Source organism: Brachyistius frenatus, unplaced genomic scaffold, assembly GCF_029030835.1.
Source record: "Brachyistius frenatus isolate BFR_SWC_R1_liver_20210118 unplaced genomic scaffold, ASM2903083v1 Contig_394, whole genome shotgun sequence".
Lineage (NCBI taxonomy): Eukaryota > Metazoa > Chordata > Actinopteri > Embiotocidae > Brachyistius > Brachyistius frenatus.
In genome coordinates this window covers 69,325-84,794 of record NW_027210993.1, presented here as the reverse complement: position 1 = coordinate 84,794, position 15,470 = coordinate 69,325, and the positions used below count along the sequence as shown (strand labels likewise).

At 44.4% G+C, this 15,470-nt stretch overlaps 2 protein-coding genes and 1 long non-coding RNA gene across 4 annotated transcripts; 1 reads left to right on the top strand and 2 right to left on the bottom strand.

The window, feature by feature from the left end:
- Positions 1 to 133: 133 nt before the first annotated feature.
- LOC138636640 (myc-associated zinc finger protein) lies at positions 134 to 8,266 on the bottom strand. 2 transcript variants are annotated; one of them, XM_069724751.1, is made up of 8 exons: positions 8,181 to 8,266; positions 7,269 to 7,419; positions 6,505 to 6,923; positions 5,423 to 5,679; positions 3,945 to 4,008; positions 2,936 to 3,107; positions 2,252 to 2,678; positions 134 to 960 (listed from the first exon to the last, which is right to left on the bottom strand). In XM_069724751.1, the coding sequence occupies exons 1-7, from the start codon at positions 8,211 to 8,213 to the stop codon at positions 2,362 to 2,364; spliced, it is 1,413 nt and encodes a 470-aa protein (XP_069580852.1). In that variant the 5' UTR covers positions 8,214 to 8,266; the 3' UTR covers positions 134 to 960; positions 2,252 to 2,361. The 2 variants fall into 2 exon arrangements, with proteins under 2 accessions (XP_069580852.1, XP_069580853.1); XM_069724752.1 differs by having other exon boundaries at positions 5,459 to 5,679.
- LOC138636642 (uncharacterized) lies at positions 5,647 to 8,454 on the top strand. The gene is made up of 2 exons (XR_011312313.1): positions 5,647 to 5,729; positions 7,219 to 8,454. It is a non-coding gene; the product is annotated as an uncharacterized lncRNA (long non-coding RNA).
- Positions 8,455 to 10,525: 2,071 nt separating this feature from the next.
- Positions 10,526 to 14,386, bottom strand: cdipt (CDP-diacylglycerol--inositol 3-phosphatidyltransferase (phosphatidylinositol synthase)). The gene is made up of 6 exons (XM_069724754.1): positions 14,222 to 14,386; positions 13,479 to 13,613; positions 13,231 to 13,384; positions 12,675 to 12,756; positions 12,497 to 12,578; positions 10,526 to 12,199 (listed from the first exon to the last, which is right to left on the bottom strand). Exons 1-6 carry the CDS (start codon positions 14,262 to 14,264, stop codon positions 12,057 to 12,059), a joined length of 639 nt encoding a protein of 212 aa, XP_069580855.1. The 5' UTR covers positions 14,265 to 14,386; the 3' UTR covers positions 10,526 to 12,056.
- Between the last annotated feature and the right edge of the window lie 1,084 nt (positions 14,387 to 15,470).

Below are 15,470 nucleotides of genomic sequence, written 5' to 3'. Positions count from 1 at the left end.
TCCTTTATTTCCTTTTGTTAATTTACTCATTTATTCCTCTTTTAAACATTTTTTGTAATTATTTTTACAAATTTCTTTTTTATGGCTTTCCCATGACTCCATATGATATATCATATCAACTTGAATCCACACACGCATTTCACTGCCTTTTTAATACAGTAATATTAACGAGGCGCTATGCACTATGCTTCAAGTACAATCAATATGCACAGCCACAGAAAAATGTGTCACCAAGGTAGCTACAAATCACATGGCAATTTATCTTTTTCAAGAGTTACAAATCAGCATCCAGAGTAAGAACAAAGATCATATGAAGCAGAGAAGTTATGCACATTCAATGTCCATGGGGGGGTGGAGGGGAAGGAGAGGGTATATATACACCAACAACTATTGGTTTGCCTTTATCAGCCATATAAAAGTGTATGTACACCCGTCAGAAACACTCGCTCCAACAGGATCTGACAAAAGGCAAACTGGAGACTTGTTTTCGTAATAAATTAGAAGAGAAGTCAATAATAAGTCGCGTCACGGGATGTCAAGTCAAGTCATTTTCCTCGTTATAAACCAACACTGAAATCACGGAATAGAAACGGTGTAAAAACAGCGACAGCTTTTACAAAAATCATGAGCGGCTGCGTCGAGTCGGTTGAAAATGAAAAACGACGACGTGATGACAGCTAGTTGCGGAAAAAGCCGTGTGAGTAGAAATACACATCGTTTGTCCTCCTCGATGAGGTTTTCCTTCGGGTCTCTTCCTCCCCCTGTAGAGTTTGTACAGTTTAAAGTGTTTGTGTCTCTGCGTCGGAGGCAGATCAGCTGTTTAATATTGACGGCGATCCAAAAATCACAGACAAATAAAAACAAACAATAAAAGGTCCAAAAAAAGGACGTCGTCTTTGTGAAATCATCCGACGGACGAGGAAGATTCTCCCGATCGGAGGCCGCCTGCTCGGAAACTACCTGAAAAAAAATTAAATGAAAAACAAGTTCTATTAAAATGCAAACGTGGAAACTACAGATTTTTATTCATTCGTGTGCTATTATTGCTCCTTTTTTATTTCACTGGACACTGCGGTCAAAAACAAAACTGCACATTCATGTTTCACCCTAAAAACTGAGACGTGAAGAATTTTTCAGCTTTTCTTCCTGTTAAAAGACAGTTTTTCTTGAGTTTTCTTGAGTTTTACATCTTCCTTCTTTTAAAAAGACAGTTTTTCCTTCCTCCTGTTACTCGTGGGATTTGTTGGGTTCCTCTGTAATGTAAGTTTTATTACGTTAAAGTTTCCACAGGTGACTGATTTGACGCTGCATAAATTAAATTAAATTAAAATTTCTGAAGATAAAATAATTCAAGAACAGTCCGGTGACCGACTGTCTGTCCATCATCAGGATGAACCGACGAACTGAGACTGCTGGTCTGTGGTGTCTTTACACAAACATGAAGAACACACCCGTTACACAAACATGAAGAACACACCCGTTACACAACATGAAGAACACACCCGTTACACAAACATGAAGAACACACCCGTTACACAACATGAAGAACACACCCGTTACACAACATGAAGAACACACCCGTTACACAAACATGAAGAACACACCCGTTACACAAACATGAAGAACACACCCGTTACACAAACATGAAGAACACACCCGTTACACAACATGAAGAACACACCCGTTACACAAACATGAAGAACACACCCGTTACACAAACTTGAAGAACACACCCGTTACACAAACATGAAGAACACACCTGTTACACAAACATGAAGAACACACCCGTTGCACAAACATGAAGAACACACCCGTTACACAAACATGAAGAACACACCCGTTACACAAACATGAAGAACACACCCGTTACACAAACATGAAGAACACACCCGTTACACAAACATGAAGAACACACCCGTTACACAAACATGAAGAACACACCCGTTACACAAACATGAAGAACACACCCGTTACACAAACATGAAGAACACACCCGTTACACAACATGAAGAACACACCCGTTACACAAACATGAAGAACACACCCGTTACACAAACATGAAGAACACACCCGTTACACAACATGAAGAACACACCTGTTACACAAACATGAAGAACACACCTGTTACACAACATGAAGAACACACCTGTTACACAACATGAAGAACACACCTGTTACACAAACATGAAGAACACACCTGTTACACAAACATGAAGAACACACCTGTTACACAAACATGGAAAACTGTTACCTGCTGCTGAACTCCATCTTCCAGCTCTAGGAGGCGGCTGTCCGCCCGCCCGTCCGTCCGTCCTCTCCTCCATAATCCCCCCTCCCTCCCCTCCCCGCCCCCCCAGCCTGCTAGCTGTGGGGTTGGGGTGCGATACCGGAGCAGTCAGTGACCAGCAGTCCCACTGTGCTGGCGCTGGACACGGCGACGGCCACGCTGGTGGTGCCGGCGCCGGTCGGGTCGGGGCCCGGCTCTCCCTGGCCGGCGTGGGTGCCCATGTGACCCTGGAGCTGCGTGGCCGTCTTGCACTGCACGCCGCACAGCTGGCAGAGCAGCACCCCGCCGGCCCCCGTCCCGCCAAAACCCCCCCGCGCCCCGCCGCTCTCCTTCCACTCCTGGCCGTGGTGCTTCTGGGCGTGGACACGCAGGTAGGTGAGCGTGGTGAAGCCTGCAGGACATACGGACATGTCTGCTTTTAGAGGTGAAAAAAAAAAAAAATCCCAGTAGAACCTTTAAACGTCAGTTTTTAATCAAACAATCCGTTCAGTTGTGATGCTGCGATAAAAACACGGACGAGTCCTTTAAATAAAAAAACAAAAACCAAAAAAAAACCACCCTGCTAGTCTTGCAGCCGTGTGGATTTAAACATGTACTCTGTGGCGTGTGGATTCAAAAATGCCGGCGGTGGCGTGTGCTGCGTCTTACTGCGATTGCACAGGTGGCAGGCGTGGTGCTGCGACTGGTTGTGGACCCTCATGTGATCCGTGATGTACGCGGCCGACAGCAGCTTCCCGCAGATGTGACACGGAACCTTTTCCTCGTGTCGGATCAGGTGGGCGCGCAGCCGGTCCCGCGTGGCGAACGCAGACGTGCACGTCTGAGGGAAAACGAGGACATTTAAAAAATAAATACATATATATATATATATATATATATATATATATATATATATATATATATGTATATATACACATACATACACACACACAAACACACACACACAACATGAATAACGTCAGAATGAATTCACATGACAGGAAAATATAAAACAAATATTCCATATTTTATGTTATTTTCTGTCGTTAAACACGTGCTCACATTTACAGCTTCAGATAACCAAATGTAAGTGTCTGTAAAATTGTAAATAAATCAAAAATATTTCAACAGTTTGAACGTTGAAATACAAAATGACACCGAAGCACACCTGCTGAAAGTCACACCGAACTAAACCCAGAATCAGTTACCAAACCCAGGATTTCACTTACACTTATTCCACATTTTTGCTGCTGCAGGTAAAAATATTGTCGTTTATTAATCTGGACCTGGAGTGTATTTTATAAAGGTAAACAAACATGTAGTTGAGCTAAAAATATATTTTACATACAGATACCCTGCAGCAAAAAAATATTAAAAACATTAAAAAAAAGAGTTTTTTTTTTAAGGGAGTTCTCTCGTAGAGGAAATATCTCTTTTTATATAAAGATATTTATATAGATATGGATATTTATTTACATAAATATTCATTATCTTTAACCTTAAAGATTTAGAGGTTTTCAATCGTAACAGTAAAAGCAGGAAGTGCAGCGCAACATAAAAAAAAAAAAGGTACAATAATGAGTCATTCTGGAGGTTAGAAACTGTTTTTCATGTTTAAAATGAGGGAGGATGTGACAGCTGGACTTTAATCACCGACGGCAGTAAACAAACACGTTACCGTGCACTTGAACGGTCTCTCTGTGGAGTGAACCTGTCGGACGTGACTGTTGAGATGGTCCGGCCTGAAAAGAACCAGAACCAGAAATAAAATGAGAACATTTCCTGAGGTTCTTGTCGCCGTGAAGGCAGCAACAACAACAACAATGTATGTTACATTACCTTTCATTTAGCTGACGCTTTTATCCAAAGTGACTTACAACATACTGATGGTACATCATCGGGAGCAATTTTTAAAAAAAATTTTTTAGGGTTCAGTGTCTTGCTCAGGGACACTTGGGCATGTGGGTGGGAGGAGCTGGGGACTGAACCACCAACCTTCTGATTGGTGTGCAGCCCAGTCTACTGACTGAGCTACAGCCTCCCTCCCAGGGCCACAGAGAGACTGACAGAAACAAAGACCATTCACACCCAAGGACAATTTGTAGAACCACCAATTAACCTGAGGTGCCTGTTTTTGGATGTTGGGAGGAAGCCGGAGAACCCGGAGAGAACCCACGCAAGCACAGGGAGAACATGCAAACTCCACACAGAAAGGACCAGGACCGGATTCGAACCCGGAACCTTTTTGCTGTGAGGCGACAATGCTAACCACTGCGCCACTGTGCCGCCCCACACATCATTCACAGAGGCTAATGTTAGCTTAGCAGCACATGACATTCACTGAGGCTAATGTTAGCTTAGCCGGACACATCATTCACAGAGGCTAACGTTAGCTTAGCAGCACACAACATTTACTGAGGTTAATGTTAGCTTAGCCACAAACAACATTCACAGAAGCTAATGTTAGCTTAGCCGCACACAACATTCACTGAGGCTAACGTTAGCTTAGCAGCACACAACATTCACTGAGGCTAACGTTAGCTTAGCAGCACACAACATTCACTGAGGCTAACGTTAGCTTAGCAGCACACAACATTCACTGAGGCTAACGTTAGCTTAGCAGCACACAACATTCACTGAGGCTAACGTTAGCTTAGCAGCACACAACATTCACTGAGGCTAATGTTAGCTTAGCAGCACTCGACATTCACTGAGGCTAACGCTAGCTTAGCAGCACACAACAGTCACTGAGGCTAACGTTAGCTTAGCAGCACACAACAGTCACTGAGGCTAACGTTAGCTTAGCAGCACACAACATTCACTGAGGCTAACGTTAGCTTAGCAGCACACAACAGTCACTGAGGCTAACGTTAGCTTAGCAGCACACAACATTCACTGAGGCTAACGTTAGCTTAGCAGCACACAACAGTCACTGAGGCTAACGTTAGCTTAGCCGCACGCAACATTCATAGAGGCTAACGTTAGCTTAGCAGCACACGACATTCACTGAGGCTAACGTTAGCTTAGCAGCACACAACAGTCACTGAGGCTAACGTTAGCTTAGCAGCACGCTAAATTCCCAGTAGCTAATGCTAGCTTATCCACGCGGGTTAGCGCTACCATCAGCAGGGGACCGTGGTGCGTCCGAGTGCGTACCGAGAGAAGGCCTTGGCGCAGTGCGGGCAGACGTACGGTTTCTCCACGCCGCCCTGGTGCGAGCGGACGTGGTAGCTCATCCTGTCTTTCCTCTTGAAGCGCTGCTGGCAGATCGGACACGAGTACGGCTTCTCGTCCGAGTGGGACAGACGGTGGCGGTTGAGGTGGTAGACGTCCCGGAAAGCTTTCCCGCAGGCCTCACAGGCGTGGTTCTTCCTCACCTGGTTGGTGTTCGGGATCGGGATCGGGATCGGGTTCTACGGGCCAGAAAGGGAGACGCTATGTCCAACCGTCCTCGATGTTGAAGGTAGTTTTGTTTTTTTGTTTTTTTTAATATAAATATATAAATATAAATAAACCTCAAAAGAAAAACAAGTCACTGTTTTTTTTTTATTAACTTTTCACAACAAAAACTGATTTACGAACTAACTAACGTTCACCGCGCCGCAGAGCACACGTAACCGTGGTAACCGTACGCAAACACGGAGACGAGCCGCAGCCTCGCGACGTTCAACACGACTTTGGGGTCACGAAGGAAAGTGTGACTGAAACGTTGCAAAAGAAAACGCAACTGAAACGTTGCCACGGAAATACCAAACTTTACGGCTACGACTAAAAATGCGCCCAGAAAAATGCGAACAAAATGGTTGCCGAGAAAAACGCAAATTAAATGACCGGAGAAAAACGCGATTAAAACGTTCCCGAGAAATACAAAACTTTACGGCTGAGAAAAACTTTTGAAAACTAAAAACTTACTAAAAACTTTAGGGCTACTATTACGACGTCGCCGAGAAAAACACAAATAAAACGTCGCGGAGAAAAACGAGAATAAAAGGTGGAGAAGAAAACACGACCAAAATGTCGCAGAGGAAAACGTGATTTAAAAACGCGACTGAAACAAAACTTTCATTGAGTCGGCGTTAGAACTGTCGGATTAATTAATAATGATAATTATCGGCGGCCGTGTTGATAATGAAGACGCAGGAGAAAAAAAGTAAAACGGTGACTTTAGCCCCGCCCCCCGCCTCGCCCCGCCCCTCTCCGCCCCTCCCCCTGGCTGGCGGCTCTCCAGCGAAACCCACCTGCTCCATGGACCCGATGACAACAACAGCTGCCTGGATGGGTTGAGGCGGTGCAGCCATGGTTACGGTTGCCGGGGCGATGGACACAGAGACCGGCTGGCTCTGCTGGTTGGCGTGCTGACCGGGCTGGGGGAGGGCGTCCGGGGCGGCGGAGACGACGACGGCGGCGGCGGCGGGGGGAGGGAGGGGCTGCTGCTGCTGCGGTGGGGGCAGGGTGAGGTGGAGGAGGGACAGCGGCACCGTCTGCTTCTCCACCCGGCCCCCCTTCGCCGCGTCCTCCTTCTCCCGCGCCGCCCGGTCCTTCATCTTGATGCCCGTGTGCACCGACTGGTGCCGCCGCAGGTTGTAGCTGTTCTTGAACTCCTTGTTGCAGGTGGCACAGATGTGGGCGGGCCGGCCCGGTTTGGGGAGCGGCTTCGCTGTCGGACACAAAGTAAAGTTCAAAGTTCAAGTCCGAATTCGCGATCTGTCCATCGAAAGGAACGATCACGCCGACAAAGAGGAAAACGAAAAGTGAGGTTTTTCTTTTCCCTCGTTTTATTTTATTAATAAGTCGTTTAATTTGAGAGTTCGATAGTTTGCAGCTTTAATTATATATAAAAAAAGAAAGAAGAAGACATTATTCAGAGTGAAACCCGAAACCATCGAAAGCTCAAAATTTGATGTTTTCAACGTGACCGAGGACTTTTTTTTAATTATTATTATTTTTTTTAGTCGCTTGGTGTAACGGACAGGTGTAACTGAGGCCCCGCCCCCTTCCTCACCGGGCAGCGGCTCCTCGCTCAGCGCGGCCGTGTCCACGGTGGACGGCGGCGTCACGATGTGCTCGTCCGGAGGACTCTGAGCCGAGCCGGTCAGGTCGGGCAGCAGCTCCGACTGAAGCGGCGTCTCCGGTTGGCCCTGAGTCGACGGCGTCTGCAGGAGGTCGTCAACGTCAACAACAACAACAACAACAACAACAACATGTCAGTTATTCCGTTTCCTGGTTCTCTGTTGTAAACTCACTGCCGATCTCAGTATTTCTCTTATCGTCGGTTTACAATCAAACATAACAACAACATTTTGAACTGAATCCATTTTACACTTTGCTGCTTTTAAAAACTAATATTTACACTTTTTAAAAGCTTCTTTTTTTTTTTTTTTTTCCCCCACCGTCTTAAAAATAAAGTTTAAACTTTAAGTGTTGTTTACATCTTCAATAAGACATCTCCATGTTTGATTTGGCTCCGTTACAACCAGAGGTGTATTTTTGATTAATAATCCATCTCAGGTTTGTGTTCAAAGGGGGAAACAGATTTTTCTTTGACCCGGTGACGCGTGTCGACGCCTGCTGTCACGTGGGCTCAGTGGTTGTTTGATTAATGAAACCTAAACTTTAATGTGGTTTTAAGTGGAAAACTAGGAGGTTCAATAAAGTTAAAAGAAGTTAATCAACGAAATGAATTTAGGATTTAATTTAGGAAATAAATCAGAACCCGGAGACAACGGGTCAGGAGGTGGGAAAGCGGGATCCAAACCCACAACCTCCTCCTGACTCCTCTGTGACCTCTGCCACCCCTCCTCCCCTCCCTCCTCCATCTGCAACCCCCATGCAGAAATGTCACCCCCCACCCCACCCCCCACCTTCCCAAAGAAAACCCCACAAAGCTGCTGCAGCAGCATCAGTCAACACTTACCTGAAAGAGGAAATTGCTCCAGGAGGTGTCCATCCTGAGGAGCCGAGATGGAACCGGGCTGAGGGACCGAAGAGGGGCGGGAGGAGGGCAGCGCAGCCGGGAACGACCGCTCCGAGAGCTGGAAGAGAAGCCGAGGCCTTGTACCGCAGCTGTGGTCTACCTGCCCGGCCTCATTAATCGACAAATGCAGAAACGGAAACCCGCCGACACGGATCAGTGCTGAAGCTGCTCTGAGTTATTAATTAAACGTGGCGGTCTGTTGGCGGCAAAACAAGCACTGACAAGATGCTTTTTTAAATGCGACAAAATGGTTGGTATCATGCTTTGCTTTTAATGGTGCGTTTTAATATTATTTGCTTATGTCTACTGTAATAAAAAAATTGGTGAATTGCATGCAAAATATAGCTTATTTTGAGCAGTCCAGACGTGCTAATCATCGTCAGCAGCTGTTCAGGAGGCATTTATTTGCGATAGCTCCGGGAAAGGCCGCAGCGTCAGGTTCCAAGCCTCGGCGTTGCGTAGAACTCGTCCCCTGACTAGAGCGCTCCTGGTCGGCCGCGGTCCATGGCTCCGCCTCGGTGTTTCAATCGACAGGATGACATCTTTCTCTTTTTTTTAAACTCGCTCCCTCTCGCCCTCCCTCCCTCTCTGTCTTTCTTCCTTTTCTTTTTTTTTTTTTCCTTTTTTTTTTTATCTCTTCTTCACCCCCTCTGTCCCTCTCTGCTTTAAAGGGAAAGTATTTTGTGTATGCACCCTCCTCGCGGACCCCGTCTCGGCTCGTCTCGTGCCGCGCCGTCCCTCTCGCCCCCGCCGCCGCCGCCACTTCTCGGTAGGCCGACAAAAAATGAAATCCGACATTTATAGATTCAGCACGGCCGTTAATTCCTCCCCCCCTCCCCCCGCACACACCTCGCTCCGCGGGTAGAAATCCACCGCTGCTCGGCGAGGAAACACCCGGCCGGCGGTCCGGACCGTGTTCGTCAGACGCGAACAAACTCTTGGCTAAAATGGTGTCGGGTTTAGCTAAAACAAGGCTTTATCCCCGGAGCATCTTAAAGGTAACGATGCGCGCAAGTGCAACAGCTGGATCTAACCTCCACACACATGACGTCCATTCCTAGACGGGCCAGACGGCGCGCCGCACCAAACTCCATTCAAAATATCTAAAATTTCACGTTGGCTCCCTTATCTGTTGGAGTCAAAGAGGATAATAACAACCTCCTGCCATTCAGTAAGAGGCAGCCATTATTTCGGCTTGTATCAAATATATATATATATTAAAAAAAATGCATTGGCTACAATCCCTGCATTCAAATATTAAAACTTATTTTAGTACTTAAAAGGTATAAAAATTAAAAATAGCCAGTGCAGAAAAATGCTCCATGTGACTCATGCTATTATATTTGTTTTCAAACTTTTATCTTAAAAAGATGTAATACTTGCCAAATATAATAAAAAATGGCAGCCTTTTTTAACATATGCTTAGTTTAGCTTTAATTGTATGTATCTAATATTTTAAAGGTACCTTAGGCGGATTTCAAATGTTGTCCTTTTTTTTTTTTCTTCTTTCTTCAGTTTGTGAAGTTTGTATTTGTTTTTCTATTCAAAACACTGTTTTCATGTTTTTATGCTTTGATTTTGAGAAATAAAACTCTAAAAGGCGCAAAACAAACAGCGTGTTTTCATCGTCTTTATTGTGCAGCTGCTTTTTTTTTTTTTTTTTTTTTACAGTAAATTCAAACCAACCAACCAAAATAACCATCAAAATATTTCAGTTACTACAATTAATTTCTCTTAAATAGAACATTTAAAGACATGGCTTCCATGTTTATATATAGATTTGTTTGTAATAATACATTCTAGGACACCAGCAGCACAAACGTGACTTCAAACAACCACAAACGTAATACTTGGTGCGCTTCACGTGAGGTAAACGTATGACTTGCATAACTAGCTGTTTCTAAGAAGATTAAAATCGGAAACTCACCTCGTCTACCACAAATAAAGAACGTCAGAAATCTCCAATAAGCCCCCGCCGTCCCTCCAAAAGCCCCCCAAAAAACATTTAATCAAAACCGAATGTCAGCAATAATCTCCACAAATAAACAAATAAAAACAGAAAATAGTGGCTCGGATGTCGCAAGAGGAATATTTAAGAACGAACTCGCTCCGTACGGAGCGCTTCTCATCTCGGATTTTTATTCTTTAATAAGAACGAGCGGATGTTTTTGGTCGTTGATTTCGGGGTTTCTAATCAATAAAAAAAAAAAAAAATTAACAATAAAAACAAAACAAATGAGGAATAAAAGTGGATTTTTTTTTTTTTTTTGGTGTCTCAACAGTTACCGACTGTTTAATGTTAACGTGTCGGTTGTGTTTCGATGCGGCAGGCTCGCAGACATTCTGGGAAACAAAACAGCGTGATTACTCTAAAGGAAATTTGGAGGCCGCCCCCTGGTGGCCCTTGGTGGTATTTCACTTTAAGGGCCTCCTGAGCTGGCTTCACTTTTCAGACTTCCGTCCATTTTTATATACAGTCTGCGGTCACATCGTTGGTTGGCCAAATGCCATGACTTCCTGTAACCCTCGGGGATTAATAAAGTAACTACCTAACTAACCTAACCCTTTCAAATTAAAAGCCCTCGTTTCAAATTAAAAGCGCGGTAGCGTTTCCAGGTTTTGTTGGGAAAGCAGCCAACAGCAACAGACGCGTTAACGTTAAACACGGCCAGCGGGAAATAAAGCGGAAATTCTCCTCTGATTCTAGTGAAGTTAAATAATTGTTCACAAGTCAGTTAGAAACCGTCAATAAGAACGACTTTGGGTCGTCAATGCACCATTTTTAAATACTTGATTATTTTCCATGAAAGATTTGTTTTCGTTTGGTCGGTGAGATGTCAGAAGTCGTTTTAAAATCACGTCTCGTCATGTCAGAAACACAAAGACATTTAAAGAAACATCACGGAAACGAAGGGACGACCGAATATTCGCGTCTGAAGCCGAAACCGGAGAAGTTACGTGTTTTTAACTGATCTGCGAAACTTGATGAAGGAATAAAGGGCGACTCATCAGATTTTAAATATCTGTAAATATGTGAGAATTATTGATCCGATATCGGCTCGTCGGCCCGATTTCCTTTTTCCTGCGTCTCCTCAGGCAGCAGGTGAAGTTTTAAAAACGTAACAAAAAAAAACATCGGTGAAGAAAACAAACGTGCAAAACAAATGACTCCTACAAAATTAAACGAGAGTGACGTCGCCGCGGTAACTTCATCCGGGCTCCTGAAAGTTTATTTTACAAGCAGACACAGTGAAATTAAATCTGAGACGCGAGACCTGATGACGAAAAATGGACTTAACATACCATAAATAAATGCTTTGATTCTCGTTCACAGCAGACGAGCGGACAAAACTGTGTCTTAAATAGAATAATAATTAGAAGAAGAAGGAGAATAGTAAGAAGTATGAGAGGAAGAAGAAGAAGAAGAAGAAGCACCAACCGTCCGTCCATCGATTCGTCTACATGTTTCTGTTTTTGTTATTAGTTCATATTGTGATTTCCTGTTGCATCACATGTTGTGTTGTTTGCTTGTAAAATAAATGAGAGGAGAAAAAAAAGTGATTTCTGGATGTTTTGAAACTCAAGAGTCAATAATAAAGTAAATAATCAAGTCATAATAAAGTAAATCACCCTCTCAGACTCTCACCTGCCTCCTCTGGAATCTGTTTGCTTGGTCGTGAAGCGTCTCTTCGTTATAAAGTGAGAATAAATAAACCCGCGGTGGATCTGTTACCGACGTCTGGCTGCCTCTTCGTCCTCCTCCTCCCACTCCGCCACCCCCCCTCCACCCCCTCCTCCTCCTCCCCCTCTTCCTCCTCACTGCCTCTTCGAGTCTCTCTCCCTCTCGGCGGTGTCCAGGGCGGCCATGTTCTGGGAGGCGGTGATGAGGTGCACGACGCTGATGCCCGATTTCAGCAGGCAGATGATCCCGCAGATTCCCTGCAGCCAGTAGAGCCAGGCTGCAGACACACACATGGTCAACACTTCCTGTCTTGCACAGTCCAAAAGGAGGCAAGAACCCGTCTAAACCTCCCCTGTGTTCATTTTTTTTTTCTTTTTTTCTGACATCAGACCCACAGCATGCGTGCGTGGTCTGATCTGGTTCAGGTTGGGAATTACAAAACATTCACAAACGTGAAATGAATTAAAAAAAATTTTTTTTTTTAAAAAGTTAAATGACGCCGCAGAGACGTCTCAGCCCGACGTGGTCTCGAGACGAAGGTGAGGAAAAGGAGGGTCTGAGGACAGACGCTTACCTGCGGGCTCCTCGATGTGATGGAGGAGGTACAGCAGACAGAAGAAGAGCTCATTCCCGGCGCACATCACGAACAGAACCGGCTGCAGGACACAAACAAATAAATAAAACGCGGCTCTTTTCTTTTCTGTTGAATTTGAAACAAACAGATTTAACAATAAATCATCCCGACCGCTCACCTTGGACGTGTAGTAGATCCGGAGGACGGGGTTCCCCGACAGGTCGATGGTCTTGTGGCTCGCTGATCCTTTTATCGTAGAGCTGAGGAAGACAACGGAGAACATTTATCTCGATTCTTTTTCTTTTTTTTAAATTTAAGGCCATAAAATGTCTATAAAATGTTTTATTTATAAATGACTAAACTTCCTGTATTGACCCACATGATTTAAACATTAAATCTGTTATTCGTGACATAAGCGCGGACCACTTACTGATTTTATTACCTATATCTTCCTGATTATTTTAACTATAATCGTCCAAATTATATTAGCTTCTGTCCCCTCCGACAGCAAATTAAAAAACAAACAACACCTACAACTTTTAGAAATTAAATTTGAAGACGTTAAAATGCCCCCCCCCCCGGAGACCTTTAAAAAATACTTTAATGCTTCTTGAGTGTTTCAGTAATGTCGGCTCGCTCTACAGGTGTAGAAGAAGAAGAAAGCCTGCTCACAGACTGAAAAGTTTCACCTGGATTCACTCACAGGAAATCGTCATCGGACGCCGCCGACTCACCTGTGCAGGTGCAGCCAGTGGCTGGCGATGTCCACGCACATGCTGATCTGGAAGAGGAAGGTGTAGGACGGGTAGAGCAGCGACAGGTTGACCAGCAGACACATGGTGGCGCAGCGGTCCGTCAGCATGTCCATCATGGCGCCGAACTTGGTGGCTGGTAGAAAAATAAAAAATAAAAACACAGAGAGTCAGCTGGGAGGCCGTTGGACGCGGGGGGGGGGGGGGGGTCAACGCGCTCGGATACGTACACTGGTTGAGCGCTCGGGCGGCGTGGCCGTCGAAGGCGTCGAGCAGCGCGCTGAGCAGGTAGCAGAAGACGGCCGGCCACGGACAGCAGGGCATCAGGTAGAAGGAGAGCAGCGCCAGGACCACGCGGGCGTAACCTGGGCAACGGAAATATTACAGTTAAAGATGGACAGAAAATTTAAATCACAGCTTCACAGAGTAGCTGAAATGTGCAATTTTTGTTTAGTAAAAAGATATGAACCAAATAAAAGCCTCATTTAAGAGTCTGGATTCAGAAAATATATATATATATATTTTTTTTTAAACTACAACAACTTAGATGATGAATCTATTATTAATGTAGTTAAAGTAATTGTTTCCTGTTCACATTAAACCAGCTTTTCACAGCATTTATTTGTATTTGTGCCCCCAAAAAAATTAAATCAAAGATTTGCAAATATTTTCTATTTAGTCCAACATTTCCCAGTAAACAAGGTGAAAAGTAGATTAATAAAAAAATTTAAAATCGAATTAAACTCAGTGTAAGTTAAGCTTCTTGTTTCTGTCATGTTTTGGCCTCATTTGTCCTCCGGACTTCAAGTTCATTAGTCAAACGGAAACACATGAAAGAGTTAAACCAGATTGTCTAAATTTGGCCTTTTTTTGAATGGACTTTGGTCCCAGTGTCTCAGCAGCATCTACAGTGACGTTACGTTGGCTAACGCTGAGATAGCTCCGTGTTGTCAGAGGCGGTAAAATAACTCACCGATCAAATTGGGAACGAACATGAAAATGTTTTCTTCCGTCATCTCGGCGGTTCCGGGTCCAGACGGGTCGGATTTCTGAGCGTGTTCGCCGGCTATTTTCGACAAGGAAACTGCGGAAGACAGTTGAAGGTTTGTCAGAAGGGATGACTTCCTGTCAGTGGCGGCGGCCCCCCCAGAACCGGAAGTAGCACGAGAACGGCTTCCGCTGTTTTCTTCTTTCAGAATAAAAGCGTCATTCTGACCCAAACTGTCTGGCGGAATTTTAGCTGCATACTTAAAGGGAACCGTATAAATAAATATATACAATTATATTATATTTGCATATAAATAGCATGAAATAAGACCTGAACCGTCACAACGATCACAAACCACAGAAGACCTGAGATCGTTTTGTTTTATTATTCAAGGTTGGCGCAAAATACCCACAATGCACCAGTCATGAGCACACGCTTGTTTTTTTAGTTTGTTGTGGGTCAGAAGAGGGTTTGAAAACCGCGGGTGGGGGTTCTATTGTGCCGTTTCCTGTCCCCTTCAAAATAAAACCCTTCAAGTGACCCAATGCTGACTGTTACACTGATCGGTCAGTCTGCTGATCTGGATTTGTTCATCTTGAAAACTGTCTGGAATAGATGACCTGATCCGGTAAAACATAGGATTTTCAAATTAAAAGCAATCTTTTATAACTCCTCTAAACAGAGAACTGCAGGTCACAAAAACAAACCCAGTAACAAACTGGAAAGTGTGTCGATTGTTTAAAAGTTCATATCGCAAAATAAAATTCTGATCAGGACTATTTCTGGGGTGCATTCACTGACCCTCCGTTAACCTCCACGTCGCTCCTTAAAAACAATAAAAACAAACCGACTCTTCTGTTTTTGTTCTTTTATTTCTCCAAAATTATTTCGTTACGTTTCTGTACAAGTCGTTTCTTCCAACGCTCGGCACTGAACCTGAACATGTTAAAGTCCTGCATCCATACAGCAGCTTCCTCCTCCTCCTCCTCCATCATCATCATCATCCTCATCCTCATCATCATCCTCACAGCCGCTCCCATCAGTCTCTCACCTGCTGGCCACAAACACAACGACAGTCCGGGTACTTCCTGTTTGTTTGTTTGTTTCGGGGGGAGGAAGTTCGTTTCCCGTCTGTGGAGGCAGGAAAACTAAAAACTTTTAAAACTGCACCAGGAAACACGCGAACACGCGAACACACCAGGGATCATCTGGCCAACTGCAGTTTGGGAAATTT